Consider the following 25,038-nt stretch of genomic DNA (forward strand, 5'->3'; position numbering starts at 1 on the left):
GACATGAGCTCCTTTGGGAAAAATCAACATAAAAATCCGCGAACCGGTTTTCTTTGTCGGCTGATTGCTGACCATGCGCGAGAGTAATCCTAATGAAATCAAAAACTAGTGAAACACATTTTCGTGCCTGTGACATGAAATGTCAAACGACATCGAAAAGCGTGCAGAAGTTAAAAGGTATCTGTTACGTACACTACAGAAACGTACTTTCATCAACTGCAGCCTTTAATGCTGGTAACAACGCATACTCAATGAGATCATCGAGGGAGAAACAGCTTCTTGAAATTAAGATGGACATAAAGGTACATATACACTCATGCATCGACGATTCGTTGATCTAAAAAGAATGAACTTCAATAGCACAAAAACCTACTTGTAATGCCATTTCAAATCAACTATTTTATTAATAATTTTAATGAATAGACCAAAAGCCAATTTAAGGAGTATATATAACTAAGAACTAATAATAATTAAGAACAATTGATTGATATTTAATATTAACAACATTAGTAATATTACCAAGATCAATAATACCGATAATACTATTATTAGTATCAACAATAATTAATTAATTAATAATTAATTAAAAAAACTAATTTATAGAGTGTATATAATCTTACATCGATTTCATCGTGCAGCTCGATGTATCCAATATCGGCAGAGCCAGCCAAACAACATAAAGCCTTGACAGCAGTTATCCATTGCGACGATAAACCACGAAAGTGTGCAGTGATCTCCGCACACAGAACGCCAATGTCGTACAACGTTCTGTGAACAAAATTGAAATGTGGCAAAATGAGCTGTGGAATACAAGGTACCGATTTGAAAATCAAAGGTAAAACGTAAAATTCGAAAGCTGCGCGTCTAAAGCAATTGTCCTGAATATTCGCACTGCGGTCAATACTTACCACTGAACTCAATTATGACTTGAAGGCTACCTTTTGAGTAAATTTTCCGAAACTTTCATGAATTAAGGGAGACATGCGTAACCCGAAGTGAGATTTCAACTCCTGCATTTTAAGTTAGTGTCGCAATCATCTTTCTTTTAGACGGACGCGGACAAAATTGGAACCAATTAAATTGTTGGCTTCAAATTTTAATGGGAGGCAGCCGTCCAGTTGTATTCAGGTTAATGACATATGCTATATGCGTTGCTTATTCAGTTGTTGAATGCATTGTAATCTTAAATCTGCATAGATAACGCTCAAAATATTATACATTTAAGCATGGATAACTTCAACAAATGGTACATTCAGACGTGCACACTCAATAAAGATTAAAGGAAAGAAAAGGCTTTTATATCGTATTTAGTTAATTATATTTACATATATAATAATTATAATTAAACATAGAAACATAATTAATACTTATATATTTAGTTAATAAGTATTTATACCTTTCGCGATCTTGACACATGGCAACATTAACGAATGCGTTGCACACCACACTGTAAAGTTGGACAACGTTCTCTGGAGAAATTATATGCTTCCATATCACGTCCAACTTCTCCCTCCTGCAATGCGATGTCGTCAAATGTTTTCACAGCTAGCGAATGCTCAGAGAACTTTAATACGTCATCATGACCCGATTTATTAGAACGAGTATGAAACAGTTTTGTCGTAGGGTGGGGAAAACAAAATTGCAAAGTACTCTTTTTGTCGCGTATGTATTATGCGTATGTGCATGTATGTATTAAAAATCTTACCATTTAACTTTGATACATATTTCTCTTTTGAAAGTAGTTGTCACAAATACTCATAACTTATTATGTTGAGAATTTAAAAGAATTCAGACTTTCTGTTTTGCAAATTTACGAAATAAATAAAATACTTCGATAAACAGCTCTCGTACCTCGAATCCTCCAGGAATGTGTCGAGAATGGGCGACGAATCCCATTGCAGCCCACGAGGTACCAGGGACGTTGCAGAATAACAAATTGTCTCTTTTATTCTGTTGCAAGCAGTGTCAAAACTATGAAATGATTTGTTCTACAACAAAAGAAAAACGTCAAATACAAAATTGAAATGGTAGACATAAATAAATTTCAATAGTCTTTACTTACTTTAACATAGGCACAGCCAGTGTATAAATGATATAGAAAAGTAAGAACACATCTTTCTGACGACGTACAAAATGCAGGATCCGAAATATTTTCCACAGTCCGAAGTAGCCTAAAGCATTAAATATGATATGGAGAAATGCTGTCTGGGGAGCTTAAACTGAGACACAAGAAAACTGTTCAAAAATTGCAGGCAATGCAAGTCGTATACATACATATAGATCATACAATGAAAAATATCAAATTTACCAGGCAAATAGTCAGCAGAAATGCACCGTGTCTTTTAGCTTTAAAACGGTTCCTTTAGAACTATTGAGTTAGTGCTTTGGCTTAAAACAGTTATTTTAGTATTTTTAACCACTCATTACATGGTATATGCGATTTTTAAGACAATTTTCAATGAAAAATATTTGATAGAAGTCACAATTAAGTTTTAGGAGAGCTTTCCATTAAAAGAATTTTCGCGTCAAGTACTTTAGCGAGACCGCTTAAGTCTATTTGAAAAAATTAACTTATTCTTCACCACGTACATTTATATTCCATAGAATCACTCATGTCGTACGTGATGCTCACAAACTTTATTCCTATGCATTTACTTACAACTAACGTAGAACATGTGCCCTATACATGTCAACTCAGTGCGATTAATTATAACTTTCAAAACTGAGACATGATTTAATGTAAAAGGAAACGGCGAATGAAGAAAGTGTTTAACAATAATGGCAAAGAATTCAACAACGCGAAACAAGAACAGTCAGCAAACCTACCCAAAAAATGTCTTCAAAGCCAATTCAGAGTCCAAGAGAAGAACAGCAATATGTTTTTGTAAGGCAGCAAGCACAAGTAAAGACTTTGTGGGCAGTGTTCCATACACAGAAGTTTCCTGAGGCACGTTAGGATTATAATTCACCTCATTACGGGTTTCCAGCAGCTCGACAAGAAAATCCAGTAAGTCAGGTATGTTGCTACACATATCGAAGAGATCGATTACAAAAGTCAGTTGACAGTACGTGGGATAGTACTCGGACATGCCGTAACTGGCACTACCGGCCGGCACTAGATCCTTTAGTGATGTCAAACATTTCGAAGCCCATGTGCATTGATCAAATACTGGAAATGAGCGATATTTCCTTAAAAATGAAATGTCGTTGCAAAGTTAGAGCAAAGCTGGAAATTACTGCATTATATTTCCAAGCCATATGTGCGTTGGGAAATTTCATTCTCTCCAACAAGCCAAACAGCATTTGACACAAGCCTGGTTACCGATTATAAAATAAAGTCAGTGTTTCCAAAGAAACGTCAAACACTACATATACGCGCAAAAGATAAGCACTTTGTAGTGAAAAGCGGTAAACTGTGTAACCAAACTTGCGTCCAACATTTGGGTACAATGAAATTTTTGAAAGTAACAATGAAATGCGTAGTATCTTTAGTACAGAGTTTGTTATCCCTACTATAATGAGTGTATAACATCTCTGCTATAGATCTCTTTAATTTTTTTGTATAAGCTACATAAAGCAAAGCCAGACGGTAGCCATTTACTGATTTAAAACAGTAATTGTACAATATACATGTGGTCACCTGTAGATTGCTTGCTTTGCATAGACTAAATGCTTCATTGCATCATCCTCTAGATCATTGCCATCAAATTCACCCAGTTCCTTAACGAACGCCACGAGCTCTTTGCCAAAATCTTTGATCGACTTTGTCGCAACGTTTCGCGGCTTTCCTACGCCATACAATAGAACAAGACGTTGATTCAATTCGTGAGTATTTTCCTCTCCCATAATTGGAAAATGTTTAACATAAAGATCGTGCCGTGATTTTCCTCTTGTTTTCGCAGACGGTTCTTTCACAGAAACGCCAGTTTGGCTTGGTTTTTCATTTCGAAATTCGTCAAATTTGAATCCAGCTGTTGCTACATGCGAATAAATACATAGTTACAATTTAGCATCATTTCCTCGCAAGCCAAATTGTCGGACATAATTGACTTTTGTAACAATGACTTTCAACAAAAAACCCACAAAAAACATACCTTTTCAAAATAGAATGCCCACTTTATACAGATTGGCCAGTTAAGTCAAAGTACAGTGATTATTTTTAAACTTATAAAACTGAAAGCTTGTAAGACGATGAAAATCGTAGCAAAAACGTAATTGGAGATCGAGTTCTTACTTTTAACTCAAATTTTACCGCAAGATACAATGCAACTATAAAGAGCATACGACTTGCAAAATAAACCATTTTTAAGACTTCTACAACTTTTCAGTAACAACGTCTCAACATTCAGATAACATTTTCAGGTATTCGTAGGAATATAAGTTGTTTTAAAAGTCTTGATTAGGTGCAGCTAAACATGAGTACATAGTGTATCTAAAATTTATAATTATAAAACAGACAACATACTTGCAAATGGCGACTCAAGCCCATCGTCAGGAGGCTCTGTATCTTGGTATAACAGCTTTTGTAATTGCTCACGATGAAGCCTCAATTCGTGATCAAGCTCTAACTGCTGTTTGTTTAGTTCACTTGCACTGTCCGATGAACGACGGCTTTCCTTTTAAATGAGAAAATATACATACTTACTTACTTACTTACTTACTTACTTACCGACCGATCGACCGACCATGCAAGTGCCTTTAGAAGAGAGTGGAATGACAAAGTTTTTATAAAATGACAAACCTCGATTACTGTCTCACTCACAAATTCTTGATTTCTGCAATCCATTCGCATTGAGCAATCCGGCGTCGTTTCACAGCCAATCTGGCTGGCTGAGGCGGGCTCCAGATCTCCACGTGATATCAAGGTACACATGTAAGAGTTATGTGAAAATATGTCCAACCGTATAAGTTCGCCATACAACATTATTAACTGACGGAAACGACTGTCGTTTTCTTCGTCGTCACCTGTGGAAAAACATACGATCAGTTTTTCCTAAAAATGATGAACGATGTAGCGATACTATACACCATAGTTTTAATTATTGTTTGAGTAAGATTAACACATTAAACACGAGCGGATCTTTAGGGGGTGTAGGGGTGCAAAATGATAGCTCGTAAATGACTAAGGATCCGAGGTTCGCGCAAAGTTTAAAAAAATACACGACCTTCGACTCGTAATTTGTATCAACATGAAAATGTTTTAAGCGTTAATTTCATCATTTCTCCATAAACTCCCATATAATTTCTATTCGTGCATTATGAGGTGAACATCCATTCACTTGACGAAGTGGACAAAAATTTTCTTAATAAACCAATCTGAAGCTATAGTCAATATAACCAATTGTTGTCTTGTTTTCCACGGTTTACAAGTAAGCTATTTTCTTTTTCTCCGCATCATAATGGTTGCATAATGCCTACTCTCCTTTTATGCATGGTGGGAGAACGCCAGGCCAAAAACGGTCATTGAGGTATGAAGTTTTAAAATGCATTAGTGAAACAAGCTGAAGAAGACACAAAACATGCCCATACCACAGGATAGACATCTAACAGAAGGCCCACTACGCTAAAATCGTGGCGTATTTTTTCACTACGCATGCGTGACTTCCCAGCAAGATACTTCCGCAAAATCAATATGGAATATTATTGCAAGAGAATCCTATTTTACTAATAATTCACGTTTAAAGCAAAAGTTTGCCGAAATTTTTACAAAGAGTTATCATCTTGCGAAGAAGATAAGGTTTCAAGCTTTTGTGGTGCAAAACAATAAATTTGTATAAAAGTCTATATTTTCTATTGCGATCTAGCGGAAGTATTTTGCTGGAAGGCGTGTGTGCTTAGAATTTGTTTCAGAAAAGTGGGGGACACAAACATCAGAGGTTCCGACACAAGTGGAACTTGTGTTAAGATATCTATTCTGTGCCCATACCGTAAGACTGAAAACTTGACATAAAATAAACTATAGCATCCAAAAACACTGCATATGGTTCCTTTTTGACTTATAATTTAAGCCAACCTTAAACATGTCTATACACTTTTAATTAGTTGATATGTTTTACAATATATCTCTCTAGTTTAGTGTTAAATGCATCATGAACAAAAGCACTCATGGGCTTTATAACAATCACGAATTATCTGTTTTCCTTGTCTCATTTAATGTTGAAATAAATAAGTGATTCCAGCAGACTTTAAAGTTTTTACAATGATAAAAATTATAAGTCAGGCCATTAGAAAAGTCTAACTTGAACCACACTTTCAACCCTGATGTTACAAAATTTTAATTTATTTGGTAAAGAAAATTGACTTGAATAAACTTATTGAACTGTTAGCTTCTCAAATGCACACTTGCAATGTAATACTCGATAGAGCAAGGCGCCACAATTATCATGAAATAAATTATCCATACGTAACGATTATCGGCTGCGATTCTTTCATTTTTATTTGAGAATCAAATTCATGCCAGCGGCCATATTTATAGACCCAGAACATGAACGCATGCAATCCTATGAAATTTTTCTTCTTATAAAATTTCGCGGTGAAAATTTTGCGCACCCAGATCTCTGGATGAAATCCCTGATCCGCACAAGTTTAGGGCCCGTTAACACGATCCAATTTGTCGGAACCGATTTTGTCGTATCCCAAAAAAACGGATCGTGTTGAGCACGTATAAAGTGAGCACCCGACAGTTTTTATTTGTCAGTCTTAAAAATCGGATGGAAATAGAATTTGCTCTATGCTGTTTCTTAGAAGCTTATGCAGTTTTAGCATAATTTATAAAGTTTTAGCATAATTTACAAGATCAAAGGAAGCCGACAAGCCTCAAACTTTTTACTCTCTATACTTCACAAATTTGATTTGCCGCGAAAAATTAGATTTTAAAAAGACTTGAACACAAGAACAAAAGTACGCAAATATATCGATAAATGTACTGGATAATACAAATGGCTGCTCCCACTCTCAAGTCTATAAATATTTAAACGAATACAAATGTGAACAAAATTATCGGACCGTATGAATAAGCAACCAAAGTCGGAACCGAAATAATAGGAACGTGTAAACCGGCCATAATAATATTTATGTTTTATAATACGGAAAATAGAATGCAACACAAATGACAATGAATTTTCAAACCCCAAATTGGCGCGTAATTATCCAAGTATTTCAAAGCGATGTTTTGAAAGTACGCAATATTCTGAGATGTTTGGGATACTTTAGACGATGCTTCGTCCTGTTCGTCAGCAACTTCATTTTGTTCCTGGAAATTAGTAAGTAAGTGGCAATTAGTCCTCTTCGACAAAGACAACTAGCAATTACAAACGTGAAGCGAAATAGTTAAAGTGTCGATACAAAACTGGACAATTCATCTGAACATATGATATTGCAAACCTGGTCACGAAGCGTCTGAAGCCTTTTCTTAATCAATCTAGTCGCAACTATCACTCTAAACTTTCCAACACGGTGGCTAGTCGTAGCCCAATGTATAAGTAATATGGTTACTGCTTGATCCATTGCCGATACCTTAAAAGTATTTATAAACTTAAATCTTACAATAATGATGAAAACTTCTATCCAACTGACAATACAATAACACGTGATTTTAGTCATGTAAATGTAGCTAATAGTTAACTTTGTAGCACGACAATCCTTGATAAAATCAGTAAAAGTAAACATACTTAGTGACCGAGCAGCATTTTAAAGAATTTCATAGAACTTTATGCTGTTTCTTAGAAGCTTATGCAGTTTTAGCATAATTTATAAAGTTTTCTAGAAATTTATGAAACTTAGATGTTCTCTGCATTCATGCTTGACGCAGTTTCATAGAAGTCTAAGAGTTTTATAGTAATTTATAGTTTCGAAAAGTTTATGCTGTTTCATAAAAAAAGTTCCAAGCAAAATTTCACTTTATCACGACGACCACAAATGAATAGGGTGCTTTATAACATTTGCTCCGTGTTTTCTTGACATAACATGAAACAAGATGAGAGCCTTTTATCCAAAAATACTTCTCTAATTTTTATCTTAGAAAACCTTTACAAAAAGTGAAGAAAACAAACCCTAAGGCAGTTTTCTGGCAGCTCGCCAAAGACTTTGGTGTAAAGCAGATCTACATTGACAGGCCTTTGAAGGTCCCCCTCGTCAAGGTACTCCAAAATCTCCAGAACCTTACTGGCGTCCATAACTGCAGAATAACAACAAAGGAAAACAATTTTGTTAATTAAGAGGACCAACATGTTACAGTTTATACTTTGTTCCAATAAACAACGTTGATGTTTGTTACATGTTTGTAAATGTACATCGTCCAGGTTGGTAAAGTCCTGAGGACTGTTTTTGTTGTTGTTGATAATATGCGACTCTAAAATTCGTCATGCACAAATCAGTTGTAAATTTAACAGCACGAACGTTTACACGTTTAGGTGACAGTCTACTCTCATTAAGGCCCGTATCCACTTGTGATGATTTGTGATGATGAATGATTTCAATTTTCCAGTCATGCCCTAAATTAACGTATAGTACTTCTATTGTTGTTAAGTCACCGCTACTACACAAGGTTAGACAAACAAAATAAATACAGGAAAAGTATGTGGTACGACAAATATTTGCTGAAAAACAACTAACGGAGATTTTGCCACTTTTATTGGAGAAATAAAGTTGCAGACCATGAATACTTTTCAAACCATTTTGTATTACTTTATACTAATTGTTTCTAACATCTTGGACCTGATTGGCTGACTTCTAATTTTCCACCGGACTATATACACAAAGTTGAAAAATTTCAACTTGAATGAACATTCAATTTTTTTTCCACTGGAAAATTTGATCGCATCTCTTGCATTACTAAACGCATGCGCAACCTGGAAAATTATACTTTCCGCGGAAAATTTTCCTAAATGAAAACGGGCCTTTGGACATTTCCTCAAGGTTGGAATATTTTTCCTGAGTTACATTCTGGCGATAATTGTCAACAAGTGTCGCGTCATTAAAGTGTGTAAAAAACTCTAGATGGGATTGATGAATAAAATCTGCTCTATTTTCCTCTTAACCTGTAAGCCATACACATGCCCCTCAGTTGCAAAATTTACACATGAAATTCAACGATTTCTTACCAGTTTTTCTGTTACTGTCTACAGCCCATTTTCTTTCAACAGCCTTACTTCGAGCTTTTATTTCTTCTTCTTTTGATATAAGAAGGTCTTCAATCTATGGATATTTATAACACATGCAAAGATCTTACACTACTGCCAACCGACACAAACTTATGCATCGGCAAAGCACTCAGACAAAGATCTGCAAACAAACTTCGGAATCCAATAGGACCCTTAGCAAACAAACATATAAAGTAACCTGTTTTCTGATAACGGGCGATGTAAAACTTGAAGGAAGAGGAAGTTCTGACGGCGATAATGCTAGCTTGTCCAAAGCAGAACCAGGTACATGTCTTTTGGATTGTTCATTACATGATCCCGGCTTCGACGTCGTCATTAGGACGGGGTTCCAAATCAATGCACCTGGACAGCATATTGTGATCACTTGAAGTATGCAAGAAAATCCGCTTACCAAAGACTGGTGTTGAGAACAACCCTTGTACTGACTGAACAATGGTGGTTGGAGTTTCACGCTAAAAGTGACATCATCGAAATTCAAATGTGTTTGTTTTACATAGCTAATATAGTAATAAAGTAAATGGTTTGAACCCGGGAGTATCGTTATATGTTTGTAATTGATGACTTTGACTCTGAAGATGACTACCGCTAAGGTTGTCGAAACGTCAGTCTACAACAACAAAAACAGTCCTTCTCAGGACTTTATTAACCTGGACGATCATCAATTACAAACATATAATATAGTAATAGCTAATAATAATAGCTATTACTATATTACAGCACTACATGCAGACGAGATTGATGACTTCCATACTCACATCAACAAACAGAACAGCCACATACAATTTACCAAAGATGTCGAAGAAAACGGAACTCTTCCTTTTCTCGACTGTTTGGTAAAACATGACAATCAAAAACTAGGAACAACAGTTTATCGCAAGCCAACACATACTGACCGACTACTAGACCAATCATCTTACAACCCTACATCACACAAAGCCACCACAATCAGAACATTAACAAGACGTGCACAAATCATATGTGATTCACCGGACGCTCTACAAAACGAAAACAACTATCTCAAACGTGTTTTTGACAAAAACAACTATAACTCTGACTTTATCAAACGCAACACTTACAAACCCAACGAACCCAACGAAACGAACAACTCAGTGACAACAGCAACGATACCTTACATCAAAGGTACGTCTGAGACTATCTCGCGTATCTTACGACCATACAACATACGTGTCGCACATAAACCAATCACAACATTACGACAAGTACTAACGAACATAAAGGACAAAGAACAACCCAACGAACGACAAGGTGCAGTTTACAAAATAAACTGCTCCGACTGCCACGCCTCCTATATCGGGGAAACTGGCAGGAACTTAAACATAAGACTTACTGAGCACAAACGAGCTACTAAGAAACAAGACAAAACTAATCACATTGCCGAACATCACCGAATCACAAAGCACAACATTGACTGGGACTCGGCAAAATGCATAACTTACAGTACTGACTATAGACAACGGCTTACATTAGAAAGTTGGTATACCAACTTGGAACAAACCCCCCTGAACAGATCACAGCAATTACCGGCACCTTACAAACGACTTATTCACAATACAAACAAACGATCAACTAAAAACATTACACTTCAAACCAATTCACAATGACAATACACAATTGACACCCACACACTACAACTAAAAACGTCACACCTAAATCACACATCACAACTAAAATAAAATATTTCACTTCACACTAATCCACAATGACAATACACATTTCCTGCACATTTCCTGTACACACAATACAATGACGTAAGAACCAGACAACAAATACGGCTAACCTGACGTTTACTCCTCATTTGACTCTGAAGATGACTTCCGCTAAGGTTGTCGAAACGTCAGTCAACAACATCAAAAACAGTCCTTCTCAGGACTTTATTAACCTGGACGATCATCATTTACAAACATATAACGATACTCCCGGGTTCAAACCATTTACTTTAATAATAGCTAATACAATACGTAAATAAATTCAGGAAGAAACTCTTTGCTGTTTAGAAATCATATCTTTTCTTAGGCTTGATTTCATCACTATTAAAAAAGATGCCTACACACAAAGCCTACGATAAGTCTACCTACCCTTCCAGAGCACCTTTTGTCGTAATCGTTGAGGGCGATGCAGATTCGTTTTCGGTCGGTGCATTATTGAGCTGGTTTTGCTTCTGTTCATCACGCATTTGCTCGGCAGCAGAAAGTAGGACTGATAATTTTCTGGCACAATACATTGCAAGCGTTCTTGACAGAACTTGAGAATGTACGATTTGGTCCAAATACTAAGAAGCCAATGTACTTTTAGTCGTTAAATACGTCATAGATAGTGTAAAATTGTTATCGGCTCATCCCACTCCCTCCCTCCAAGCTGTCGTCAAACATACTACACAAACTATGAATGTATACCAAAATAACCAAAGAAATCAGAGTGCGGTGCAAAAAAGAACAATTAATGAGTCAAGTTTCAAGTACTGTAGTTTTCAAGGACATTAAGATTTTTTCCTATTTTCTAAAACTTTCACGCGTATTAAGTATGAGTTTCCGATTCGAAGGACTTTTCAAAGTGCGAACCCTAATCGTTTTCTACATATCTAACGAAATTTATTGCTCAATCAGAATTGTGTTTTACTTGTCCTTCAAACAGAAAGAAAAAATGGCCAAAAACTAACGCAGCCATGCAATCACAAAGTGCACAGAAGACGGACCTGAGACCTGTAATTTATATAATACTTATAAAAGATAAAACGAGTTGTTGTTGTTTTCTCAATCGAGAAAGTTCACGCTATTAAAAAGCGAGTGTCGAAGAGCAAACACTTAACATGTATTTATGTTTGTTTATGTTGACAGTGACTACTTAAATCCATTATAACCGTGCTCACGATTTTGATGAAAGTATTACTATTTGAGACAGTAATTTCACTTCAGTCATGCTCTACTTATTTTGAAAGTCGCCTTATTAAAGTGAAATTTTCTCCCTAAGAAATTTTGAGATTAAATCCAAGCATTTTGCCAGTAGCTATTTTTAAGTAAACATTAAAAATCACGTTTTTTGTAGCAAATAACTTCCAGAATTATGCAAAGTCACCCAGCAGAAACACTGTAAATTGCTATTGAGGAACTCAAAATTTAGAAATTTTGCAAGAGTGCATGCCCTCTACCCCCAGAAAAGCCCAAAAAGCGTTAAAAAGTATGCCCTCTACAAAGTTCATGTCTGGCTACGCAACTGAATTCCATAAGTGTTGTCCAAAAATGTACTCTTGCATTTCACTTACTCTAAGAACAATAGGTAGAATAAGTTTCAGGACAATATCATCATTTTTTATCTTATCCATTTGCTCCACCAGCCATTGGAAAAACTCTTGACGATCCAGCAAATTTTCCTACATCAAAGATTTATCAGTTAATAAAGATCTTCCTCATCAAAACACCGTGATGTTCGCACTCTTGAACCAAAAGCAAACTACACACAGGACTCGTTTATAACTTGCGAAGTACATCAAAAGAAAGAAAACATTATACAAACAAACAACCAGGGACGAATACGGGATGATATTTAGGAAGAGTGCTTTGTTTTGATTAGATTTCGGTGGCTAATTTGTGCATGGATGCTGTCGCACCATGTCAAATACTTTTGTTAAATTCTAATACCCTTATACCATCACAATTGTTTAAGCTTGATTGCTTGGTCTATTAATGTTTTCTATGGAAATTGGCCCCACATACAAAGAAGGGCAGCACAGCCCTGTAAAGCCATACATACAAAAACATGCCTTAACTATACACAAGCCAGACAGTCTGAACAGTAAAATAGATATTATATGCAAAAAATGTATGTACAAAGATATTATTGTGTAATTTAGAATGCACGACATATAAAATGTGAGTGTGATGCTTGCTATGTATGAAATGTGAGTGTAATGCTCGCTATGAATCAAATGTGAGTGTAATGCTCGCTATGTAGATAGAACTTCACAAAGGTTGCGTGATAGGATAAAGCAGCATGCACAAGCTTCTATCAGGAATAAAACTGTCCCTTTATGACAACAACAAAAACGTGATTGTAGGAGTAAAAATTTGATTCGCAACTCAGCGATTGGGAAACATCTTTTGAGTCACACTCGCTGTGCCAATTCCTATTCCTACGACATTTTTGGAGCTGATAAAAAATGTTTCTCGACTCTCGTTCTTTTAGTGATGCGTCATGGAGGCTATACTAATTAAGTCGACAAATTACATCCTCTGCCGACTAAAGGATTACGTGTTTAATTTATCACTGTGTTCAGCGCCATCTCCTAATTTAGAGATGACGTTAACTTTTTCTTATTATTACAAACGTCGCATGCTTTTTAAGTTCTCATTTGCCACCATGACTCTATCGAATATAAGTCTCTGCAAACAAGTTTCTGTTTTACTATTGAAGAATACATTAACTAAAATCATTATAAGAAATGGCTTTATGTGCACTTATGTAAAGAAATTTTAAGTGTACTTTCCTTTGCTTGAAATGATAAACAAAGTACGTATGTACTCATTGTTTCCTAGTCACTCAAACATAGTTTCATCATTAATGTTTTAAAGTCATTCTTGCTCGAAATAGCGTGTTTCCTATTTCACAAAACAATGACTATAAATAGAGGTATAATTAAGTAGAATTTTTGTTAGAGCTGTTATTCCATAAGAAAGTTAAGTTGTCTGAGATTACTTTAAGTACGGTAATTTTTTCTCAATCAAGTTCCATTAGCTGCTTAAAGAATCAGAGTGTAAATTAGTGTGTTCAACTAACTTATTCTATAAGAAAGTTAAGTTGTCTGAGATTACTTTAAGTACCGTAATTTTTTCTCAATCAAGTTCCATTAGCTGCTTAAAAAATCAGAGTGTAAATTAATGTGTTCGACTAACTTATTCCATAAGAAAGTTAGGTTGTCTGAGATTACTTTAAGTACCGTAATTTTTTCTCAATCAAGTTCCATTAGCTGCTTAAAAAATCAGAGTGTAAATTAATGTGTTCGACTAACTTATTAAACAAGAAAGTTATGTTGTCTGAGATTACTTTAAGTACCGTAATTTTTTCTCAATCAAGTTCCATTAGCTGCTTAAAAAATCAGAGTGTAAATTAATGTGTTCGACTAACTTATTCCATAAGAAAGTTAGGTTGTCTGAGATTACTTTAAGTACCGTAATTTTTTCTCAATCAAGTTCCATTAGCTGCTTAAAAAATCAGAGTGTAAATTAATGTGTTCGACTAACTTATTCCATAAGAAAGTTAGGTTGTCTGAGATTACTTTAAGTGCCGTAATTTTTTCTCAATCAAGTTCCATTAGCTGCTTAAAAAATCAGAGTGTAAATTAATGTGTTCGACTAACTTATTCCATAAGAAAGTTAAGTTGTCTGAGATTACTTTAAGTACCGTAATTTTTTCTCAATCAAGTTCCATTAGCTACTTAAAGAATCAGAGAGTAAATTAATGTGTTCGACCAACTTATTCCATAAGAAAGTTAAGTTGTCTGAGATTACTTTAAGTACCGTAATTTTTTCTCAATCAAGTTCCATTAGCTACTTAAAGAATCAGAGAGTAAATTAATGTGTTCGACCAACTCTGCGACAGATATCACGAAATAATAGAGTAGCATGTTCAATAATCAACACTCTAGCAGTTCAAATTCACGAAAAACGGGTACTCACCTCATATAACCAATCCGTTAGTCGCATCATGTAATTCCACTGTTTTTGAGGTACATCACTCTCTGTAGTCATTCGTGAAAACGGTTGATGATAGTCGTTGAGTTTATTTAATTGGTCTTTCATATATTTAGTGATGGTGCTCGTCCATTCTACAGAAACACGATGTCTTAGTGATGGAGTTATTCGTGTGAATGAATCGTGTCACTTAACTTCTTTTTTGTATAATTGCATGTATGATACATATAATACAAATAACATTTTTCAGTCAGTACAGAAATTCAGAGTGAAACCCATTTAAATGATACAGTCATATGCAACTATGAATGTGTCCCAAGAAGAGTGTAACTTTTCGCATGAAGTAGTCGTGTCGTAGGTAAAGTTACCGCATGAAGTAGTCGTGTCGTAGGTAAAGTTACCGCATGAAGTAGTCGTGTCGTAGGTAAAGTTACCGCATGAAGTAGTCGTGTCGTAGGTAAAGTTACCGCATGAAGTAGTCGTGTCGTAGGTAAAGTTACCGCATGAAGTAGTCGTGTCGTAGGTAAAGTTACCGCATGAAGTAGTCGTGTCGTAGGTAAAGTTACCGCATGAAGTAGTCGTGTCGTAGGTAAAGTTACCGCATGAAGTAGTCGTGTCGTAGGTAAAGTTACCGCATGAAGTAGTCGTGTCGTAGGTAAAGTTACCGCATGAAGTAGTCTTGTCGTAGGTAAAGTTACCGCATGAAGTAGTCGTGTCGTAGGTAAAGTTACCGCATGAAGTAGTCTTGTCGTAGGTAAAGTTACCGCATGAAAGTCGTATCGTAGGTAAAGTTACCGCATGAAGTAGTCGTGTCGTAGGTAAAGTTACCGCATGAAGTAGTCGTGTCGTAGGTAAAGTTACCGCATGAAGTAGTCTTGTCGTAGGTAAAGTTACCGCATGAAGTACTCGTGTCGTAGGTAAAGTTACCGCATGAAGTAGTCTTGTCGTAGGTAAAGTTACCGCATTTCATTAGACGTGTCGTAGGTAAAGTTACCGCATTTCATTAGACGTGTAATGTTCATCACACAGTTCATTACCTTGAGCAGGTTCTGTCGCTTGCCGTTTTTTATTTCTTGATTCTGATACCAGAGCCATCTGATGAGCAGAAGTCATCTACAACAATAAAACAAGCGTGAACATGATATCACAAACAATCACACGCTTTTCCTTCTCCTTTCACAAATACTTTATGGCAACATTTGCTAATATACCAATAAGTTCTGTGTCAGTAAGTAAGGGTAAAATGTGTTCATAAATGCCAGCTGGTATTTTGCTATCATACCATCAATTATGAACAAAAACAATAAAACGATCTTATATAGATATTTTATCTTGCTTTGGACTGTAATTGCATAAAACAAAGAAAATCTCAAACAAGCATTACTTTTCACATCGTACCAAAAGACCGCTGTTTCAGATTATCCAACTGTTTTTATAGATTTTATGATAGTTGTTGGTGTATGTTTGTTCTGGTATTCACGAGTTAGACTTACGCCGACACAACCAATCAAAACAAATCATTCATTATTTGTTTACTTCACTTATTTTTTATGCATAAAATCCATCGCTACAAAATTGATCACATGCTCCAGCTATCTAAGTGTCATGTCAAATGCAACAGAAAAATTCAAAGCCTGGGCGTAATACGGTACAACATGAAGACGTTGGAAGTTTTGGAAATTACAATATGTAATTATTAACGTGTTCGCTCTATTATTTAAAGTTATTACTCTCGATAGCTTTTGAGAAGGAGGAAGGTCTTGGGTTATCCGCTGAGTTAGTTATTCCTTATATATTTTTTTTTGCATTGAGTATAGCACAGAGCTCCACAAGTACAAAATCATATTCAGTTTAAGCTTAGTTAAGTTAATTGAGTTAGAATGCATTGTTCTGATAACAATAGATGATAGACGAATTTCAACAATAGATGATAAAGGACTTTTGTATAAAAGAAAAATATTATTATGTATGTATTTGAAAACTATTATTATGTATGTGAAAATTTGTTCATGGCTGTTCTGGGCATTGAAATTTATCAGCTTGAGAAGCTTCAGCCATGCAAGGTTTCAAGATCTTACAATGGGATATCATATGATAACTACGTACAAAGGTTGGTGCAAAGCGTTTCAATGGTGTACAAAAACAATGGTGTACTTTTATTCTCCAGAAGAAAAATTGAGCAACCAACAAATCATGCTGCATGCTGCAACGTTTTTTCTACAACTTTTCTACAAAACGAGAAACCTTCTGGAGAAGTAGCTACCACATAGGTATAGCATGAACGAACGTCATGATCGACAAAAAAAAAAGCTGCAGTTTTTAAGCCAAATAACTATAATGGGTTAGACAATCATCCGTCTTCTTTGGAGATGTTTGATAGGCAAAATAATAAGATCTTTCAGACATATGTTTGCCTCTAATGCCAATGATTTGTTCAAAAACACAGAACGCATTTGGAACAACAATCCCACCAACACACTGATTAAATACGTACATAAAGTAGATGCCTCGTCGTATAAAAGCCGTTGTTACAGCTACAGGATGGCATACCAAGTTCTGAATAAGGTTGTTCAGAATATTATGAACACGGCTAACGTGTATGTAGCTTGCATACATGTTTTTTTTCAGAGCGTAATATAATGAATAAAGAAACATATTATAAAAAATTCTATATTACAACTAGTTTTTATTAGGGGCTGATTACATGAGCCCGGTAGCCGGTATTCAGCCAAGAGTTAAATGATTTTGGCAAATGGAAACGGTGCAATACTTATCATCAGATAAATCATCTCAAGCTATTTCACAATATTCTGATTTAATAACTGCTTAAAACATTTAAAATTAAAACAACCAGTTTGCCCTAATTTGAGAATTACAACCGGAATGACATGTGGCGCTTTGCAAACAGTGTTAATTTTTAACCTTGAAGTTCCGGCCTCTTTCAATCCTTTGAAATAATCGGGCTAGCTTGCTATGCTATCCGGGCCAGCTTGCCTCCATATAATCAGGCCCTTAGTCGAAAACCAAAATTTTCACGAAAAAATTAGTGACAAATTGAAAAGACAAAACAGTTCATCATTCAAAAAACGCCTCGAATTAGTAAGATCCAGTTTCAAAAAAAATATATTCTAAAACACTAAAAATGATAATCCTCCGTTTGAAGATACATACTGCAGTTTCGAACACATTTCTAAAAAAGCCGTGCAACACAATAAAAGTGAAGAAATAAATGCAAAAGTTAAAGCAAATTACCTTAATAAACCAAGTAGCGCGGACAAGTGGCACGTTGTGTTCACACATGCTGTTTAAAAGTTCTTCTTTCTTATTAAAAACTGGAACCTACAAAAGAAGCGCAAAGTCTTTAATGATGTTGAAGAGAGGGTGAAAAGCTTGTCGGGCTTATTTAAGCGTCATATACAACCCCAAAACGCTGAGCCCGCTATATAAAGGAAGCTAAAGTATTGTGCCGCCTTCATTTTTCAGTTGAAGGGACTCGTGCGTGTGGAATTTGTCCCACAACTATTGTACCCCTGCCAGTCTTATGAAAATTGAAAAAGGATATCCTTGCAGCTACGACAGACGTGCGGGACTTCAATATTTTAATGATGAAAGTAAAATAAAATGTATTTTGGGATAAAATCAATAGCTTGAACTTCACTGGGCAGCCAGGAAAAGACGATAAAATTGATCTTCAACGGCCCAATATACATGAAAAAACATTACTTCATAGCTAAATGCATGAGCGGAATGCACAATGAATTATACTTACTTTTTTAGTGGCCAGAAGCGTGAGCGGCTTACTTCCAGCAAGATCTCGCAGCCAATCAGAAAAGGAGCCTCTGGTCTTTGAAGTGATCTACATCGGAGCATATATCTAAATTAATTTCAATGTTGGTGTTCCCCCTCCCACTGATGGAGTACACCGTCGATGAAACTTCAACGAAGTTGAAATCGCTTTTCCACTTCTACTCTTTCCCGAAGAAAACGTTCTATTTCATAGAAAGATTACATTATACTTGAACTGAGCAGCGATTTTTCATGCGCATTTTGAGATAAACGAACTCACAATTAAATGTAAAGAATACCAAAGCGAATGCTTCAGTAGTTTCAACATCAACGCTTTCACCTTGTCACGTGACAAATTTTTCTTTGAGGCTAAACTTCAAATAATCAAATGAACACAATAAACACACGAGCACAATTAAAATAAAAAAGACACGTCAAAGAATGATTTTTTAACTAAGATGGACGAAACTGGGTAAAAATGCCTCTGCTCCAATTGTCTACGAATAACGAGGGTAGTGAGATTTTTTAGCATCTTAGCCATACATCTTAAGCCAGGTGTTTGTTTGTTTGGAGCAAATGTTACAAAATTCAACATTACATAATCGTGCTTTTAGGGTAAGCCAGATTTTATCTGAGATTAGACCAGATTAGACTCAATCGACTCAAAACACTCGCGAGTGTACCTATTATGCGAGTATAATTTGCTTTGCGAATGAAGCAAGTGTATCACGTTTCAGATATACTCGCTCATTCTCGAGTGGCTCGTCAAACAAGTGATGCGAGTACTCACAACGCGCAAGTGAGCTGTATGTTACTCGTGAATGGTATCGTCAACGTCTTGACCACACGTAGCGTTTGATTTTGATTTCAAACAACTGCTACGTAACATAAAGTACTCTAAAACATATTTTCACAATTGTCTAAAAGAATTACTGCTTTTATGTTACATTCACATGACAGTCAAAACAAAAGCAAAACACTAACCGGTGAAAACAATTCTTTATTCTGCGCCGATGGTTTTCTTTTTGTATCTTGAATTGTGTTGCACTTTTGCTTCTCGGAAAGAATGTTATTGAAAGCTGCAGCAAACTAAGATTGAATGAAAATGAAACTTGTTACAAACGGGATAGAATTTCCAATTGACTAGGAAGACCATTGTTTTACCTTGCTGATCGGAACCTGGGATATTTTATCTCGAGCTGAGGAACACTGAAATAAAAATGAACACGAGATATAATTTAAAAATCTGCACATGACATGGTCTAAGGAGCAAAAAGAGATATCTATTGTTTACTTAAATTGTACTAAAAGATTAATCAGTTATTTAACATAAGTAGCAAAAAGTATAAAGAGATCTATGCGCAAATCAGAATGACCAACCAACAAGTATAATGAGATCTATGCACAACTCAGAATGACCAATGAGCAAGTATAATGAGATCTATGCACAAATCTGAATGACCAATGAACAAGTATAATGAGATCTATGCACAAATCAGAATAAGCAATGAACAAGGCAATGGTTCATAGGTAACAAGAATAAAAAAACGCCTAAAATTTACTGAAAATCAAAGAAAACTTCAAATCAACTTTAAAAGCAAGACAAACAACTCACAATTTGATTTATTAACATACACATGATTGACTTTTTAGTATCCAAGAGATTAATCAGGCTACAGGCTTTGTATCAATTTGTCAGTTATGCATATTTGCAAGTGGACCATTAAATGATATCTTTCTATCTTTCTCCAACTATCCTGATCCATGATTTAAATTAATTATTTCATATAGTATAACATTACAAATTGTTTTCAAAATGATAACATTTCCGACATAATTTAAAACTGCATTGTGAGTTTTCATGTTTTGTAAGGTATATCAAAAGTTTCATTGATAATTCAATTGATAACAAAAAATACCAAGACATTTAATTTTTAATTCAAAATGCCCTACTTATTTCACAAACCTTTTCAAACATAATTGTTTTATTTAAAACAAGCATTGGAATACACAATCGAATGGCTTAATTAATTGTTTTAATTGACAAATTACATAGCACTAATCAATCACAGAAAAAATTTTCAAATGACTGAACTTATACACTCTTCATTAGCAAGATATTCTTCATGATTCCTCAAATAAAATTATGAAATACTATGGTAACACTGTTAAGACAAACTCAGGTGTGTGCTGGCCAGGGACAAGACAATGAGAATTCGTTGCAGGGCTCTTTTACAAAATAAGTATAAATTGAAAAAATCAAAAAATTACCAAATACAAAAAAATTGATAGAAGCAATCTCTGTAGAAGAGTTGTACACTAGCTATATTGTAATGTCCTAGGCCTGTATTATTACTCATTTTCTTTGCCATGCGAAGCTTTCCCTAGAGCCCCTAAATTACTAAGTTAACTTTCATCTTTTTAAAAATATTAAGATAATATTATAGTTGAAGTTGGTGTGCCATAAGGAATATTGTTATTGAGTTTAAAATGCCAATTTCAAGTTTTTCAACTATGTTTAATCACTAATTTTCAGTTTTCACTGTAAAAATTGAAATAAGCTAAACAAAATAAAATTTTGCATTATTACCAATATTAATCGATACTTGACAAATGAGTAATGTCCGCTACAGCAACTACCAAGAAAACTATAATTTATTCAAGGAAACAGAACATTGATGTGAATGCTGCTCCAAGCTATCAATCCTGAATCTAGTTAAATTATTTGTGATGTAAAGTTGTTTGGATGAAACAATAGATAAGGGTAAACAACTGCATTTCACTGCATGTCAAATCTGGTGTAATGTTCATTACATTCATAAGTATGCCAATTATTGTGTAAGCTGAGTAAACTCCTGAACACCACAATTACATGGTAATTCATACTTACATTATTGGCGAACATGGTAATGTCCATTACATGGAATTGCCTATATATCAAAATTTATCTACATAACTCTATCTATCTAGAAATACATGAGCAATGTCACAGTCAACTGATGTCAAAAAAATGAATATGGTTTTGTAAATTAAAAAAGCTATCAACATACACATTTTAAGGAATTTTCAACAGTACGCCAAATTAAAATAAATCATAAATTACAATTCAACAACCTCATGAGCCGAAAAACTTCCAATACCAATGTTGCTGAATCCACGTTTGACATTGTCTTCTGTAAGCTCATCCTAAAGATACATAGTTTCAAACATATTGTAAATCAGGACAGGTTTCACAGTTTCCATAAACTGAAATTTAGTGTACGTCACCTCTTTTTGTCCATCTCTTTGTGGGTAAAAATCGGGAATTTCATCCTTGCCTCGTCTAAGTGATCGACTAGAAGGTGGCATCTGTATAGTAAGATGCATTTTCCCTTCTGTCATTTTAAAAGTACCGTGAACACGGTTACAAATAAGTTAAAAGCACATCAAACTACATAGTGCAAATTTCCTACTAAATCCACCATCTTGGAACTCCGATTATTTTCCATCCACTAAAAGAGAGTTGCTGTGAACGAGTATGTACCAACAAATCCAACAAATGATGATGACAACGCGCTTACGTACAATATACGTTTCCTAATTTTTTTGAGCACCAGGTTCAGCAAGGTTTGTGGGCATAGTTGTGTGCGACGAATGAGCGGTTGTGCGTTTGTATCATTTTAGTGCATGGAAAATTGGAAACATCGTTGTTAATCTACGGCATCAGTCAGGGCGAAACTAAAACGTTAATTGGGGAGGTGGGGGTGGGTAAATATTCATATATTTAGCTCTGCTCTGCTGTTTGTGGTGTTAATTTCAAAAGAAATCAGCATGGCAGAGATGAATATATGAATATTTACCCCCATTAACGTTCTAGTTTCGCCCCTGCATCGAGTGATGTCGACCATTACCACACAGTGCACATGGTTAAAAACAATGCATTTTATGATGAATAATTTCTCAGATACACAAATGGATGGCAGATAAACATTGAACACGACTCGAATCACTTAATGAACATAGTAGCATTTACTAGTACTGTGATGCACACGTTGTGTCAAAGACTTCTAACAAGATTTACGAGAAATTTGAAAAGGTTTCAATGATTGTTGAAGCAGAAAAAATTTAGAAAACTACACTCCTGCAAATATATTTTCACGCAGTGCATCGACCATAACTGAAGATAGAAACTTCTGATAAAAATAAGAAAACATTCTATCTACAAATTTTGAATACAAAGTCTGTTAATTGAATATATTATCTCAAGTTTACATTACCTTAGTTCGCCAGAGTGTACTTAAAACCAAGTCTTTTTTGCAGTTTGCGAAATTTCAAAAATGCAGCATGAGTGACAGCAACATGTTATCAAATTTGTACATTGTATCTGAAATAATTGAGGAAGAAGAAAGCATCACAAGAGTATTGAAAGACCATATAGCCATGAGGAGGAAAGGCTTAAAAAAGAAAAAGAAGAATTTTCTAAAATGTTACAGTCAATTGAAATAGAAGAATTAAGGATTGCTGAAGAAAAAATAAGGATTTCTTAAGAAGAAAAATAAATCATGAAAAAGAAAGAGCAGATTGTGAGAGAGAAAAAACGAATTTTACAGGAACACGCTAAAATAAAAAGTTGAAAGAAGCGTTTGAAATCCGAAAACAGAATATTAGCTAGTCAAGAAAAAGAAATGGTTGCCGTTGATTGAAATAGAAGAATTAAGGATTGCCGAAGAAACAATAAAGATTTCTTAAGAAGAAAAATAAATCATGAAAAAGAAAGAGCAGATTGTGAGAGAGAAAAAACGAATTTTACAGGAACACGCGTTTGAAAGAAGCGTTTGAAATCCGAAAACAGAATATTAGCTAGCCAAGAAAAAGAAATGGTTGCCGTTGATTACTTTAGAACAATATTTGAAAATTGTAAAATCCCATCATTTTTTGAAAATTTGATTATCAATATCAATGATTGCAAAGATTGTAGAGTAGAAACAGATCACGTGGAACTAGTTAAAGAACAAATTGAATTCGATACATCAGAAGAAGATCCCATTCAACGTAAAATGGGAGGTCTTTCCACAGTTAACAAGAAGGAAAACTTGAAAGTTTGAAATGTGAAGCATCGAAACAAGAAAATGCTGGCGAAGATCTAACATTGAGAATTGATAAAACTGTTAATAAAGTAATGAAAGTATATTCAAGTGATACGTCAGAATCGATGTCTCAAAAAACGCCTACAAGAAATGCAATCCATTGAGGAGCGAGACACCGCTCAACTAAACATTGCTGAGCAAGAAACTTGTGGAAAAGAGGTGCATGGGAACAATCTGCTGTTCATTCGTATGAGCGCAAACCAACTAAAGCATTTTGGAATGAAAGAAAATCGGCAGCTGCAAGATTTCTACGTTCTCCGAAGACTAAAAAGAAATTGATTAAAAAAGAAGAAAAAAAGAGAACGAGGAAGAATTCGCCTGAAACAAAGTGCAACCTGTGCAATAAGTATTTTTCACCATCACAGCTCCTAAAACATAAAGCAACCCACCATGCAGCTCTATGAATGCAAGACGTGCCCGTTAATCTTCGGAAACGCTAGCGATCTAAAGAGGCAAGAAAAAATTGACCACATCAACTTCCAGTGCGATAAATGTGACATGTCATTCAAAGAAAAGCAAAACCTCAAATTGCACAATAGAACGCATACAGTGTATAAACCATATGAACTTAGTTAATGCAAGAAGTCGTTTCCGCATATCATCTAAGTCTTTTGTCTCATCAGTGGCAATTCGCTGGAATAGTACCTTACAAATGTGACGTTTGTGAAAAGTCTTAAGCAACATATGCGAACGCACATTGGCAAGAGACCCTATAAGCGAAAATTGTGTTCGAAGACTTCGTGCGGGGTGAGGACCTCATTTTGCACAAGATTACATATACAGGGTAGAGAAAATATTGCTGCAACGAATGTGGTTGTGTTACTAGCGGCGACGGCATTTGCCTCGGCATCAAAGTTGCACTCGGCTTAAAGAGGCCGTTTGTATGCAAGAAGTGTGAAAATTTTGTACTGTTATCGAAGTACAAAAAAAAACTCATCTTCAAAACGCAATGAAATGAAAGAGAAAAGAAAAGGAAAATAAGTCAGCATCCAGACATTTAGAAAATCAATCGTCTAAAGCCGATAACCGTACAATTTTGAGATTTTGTCCAATAGTTTTTTTGGTGCCCACCTGGCACAATCAATCAGCGGAAAGGGCGATGATTTGATGCGCGTGTGACACGTTTTAGTGTTGTTTTGATAATTTATAAACTTAAGAGCGTGAAAAACAGACTGTATCAGCAAAAATAAAACACACATACTATTACTTGCTTATCGAATACGTTTGCTGTACATAAATCAAACAGTATTTTCATGAAAC

General features: G+C 35.2%; 1 protein-coding gene across 2 annotated transcripts in view; it reads right to left on the minus strand.

Annotated features, from left to right (window-relative positions):
• LOC124445772 (mediator of RNA polymerase II transcription subunit 12-like) overlaps positions 1–22,139 on the minus strand; it is a 36,155-nt gene extending 14,016 nt beyond the window's left edge. The window contains exons 1-24 of one of the 2 annotated variants that reach the window (XM_046996535.1): positions 21,920–22,139; positions 21,767–21,838; positions 19,817–19,861; positions 19,637–19,741; positions 18,636–18,722; positions 18,119–18,205; positions 15,904–15,979; positions 14,852–15,000; positions 12,442–12,549; positions 11,258–11,451; positions 9,340–9,613; positions 9,102–9,195; positions 8,052–8,176; positions 7,384–7,515; positions 7,129–7,252; positions 4,742–4,965; positions 4,466–4,616; positions 3,641–3,977; positions 2,827–3,024; positions 2,063–2,171; positions 1,852–1,988; positions 1,397–1,513; positions 621–768; positions 208–337 (exon numbers count right to left, since the gene is read on the minus strand). In XM_046996535.1, the coding sequence (XP_046852491.1) occupies positions 208–337; positions 621–768; positions 1,397–1,513; positions 1,852–1,988; positions 2,063–2,171; positions 2,827–3,024; positions 3,641–3,977; positions 4,466–4,616; positions 4,742–4,965; positions 7,129–7,252; positions 7,384–7,515; positions 8,052–8,176; positions 9,102–9,195; positions 9,340–9,613; positions 11,258–11,451; positions 12,442–12,549; positions 14,852–15,000; positions 15,904–15,979; positions 18,119–18,205; positions 18,636–18,722; positions 19,637–19,741; positions 19,817–19,861; positions 21,767–21,838; positions 21,920–22,033 (3,337 nt within the window). In that variant the 5' untranslated portion in view covers positions 22,034–22,139. Of the gene's footprint in view, positions 1–207; positions 338–620; positions 769–1,396; positions 1,514–1,851; positions 1,989–2,062; positions 2,172–2,826; positions 3,190–3,640; positions 3,978–4,465; positions 4,617–4,741; positions 4,966–7,128; positions 7,253–7,383; positions 7,516–8,051; positions 8,177–9,101; positions 9,196–9,339; positions 9,614–11,257; positions 11,452–12,441; positions 12,550–14,851; positions 15,001–15,903; positions 15,980–18,118; positions 18,206–18,635; positions 18,723–19,636; positions 19,742–19,816; positions 19,862–21,766; positions 21,839–21,919 lie in introns of both variants that reach the window. The other variant, XM_046996534.1, reaches the window with a different exon arrangement.
• Positions 22,140–25,038: the final 2,899 nt, after the last annotated feature.

The sequence above is a fragment of the Xenia sp. Carnegie-2017 genome, unplaced genomic scaffold (assembly GCF_021976095.1).
Source record: "Xenia sp. Carnegie-2017 unplaced genomic scaffold, XeniaSp_v1 HiC_scaffold_22, whole genome shotgun sequence".
NCBI classification, from domain to species: domain Eukaryota; kingdom Metazoa; phylum Cnidaria; class Anthozoa; order Malacalcyonacea; family Xeniidae; genus Xenia; species Xenia sp. Carnegie-2017.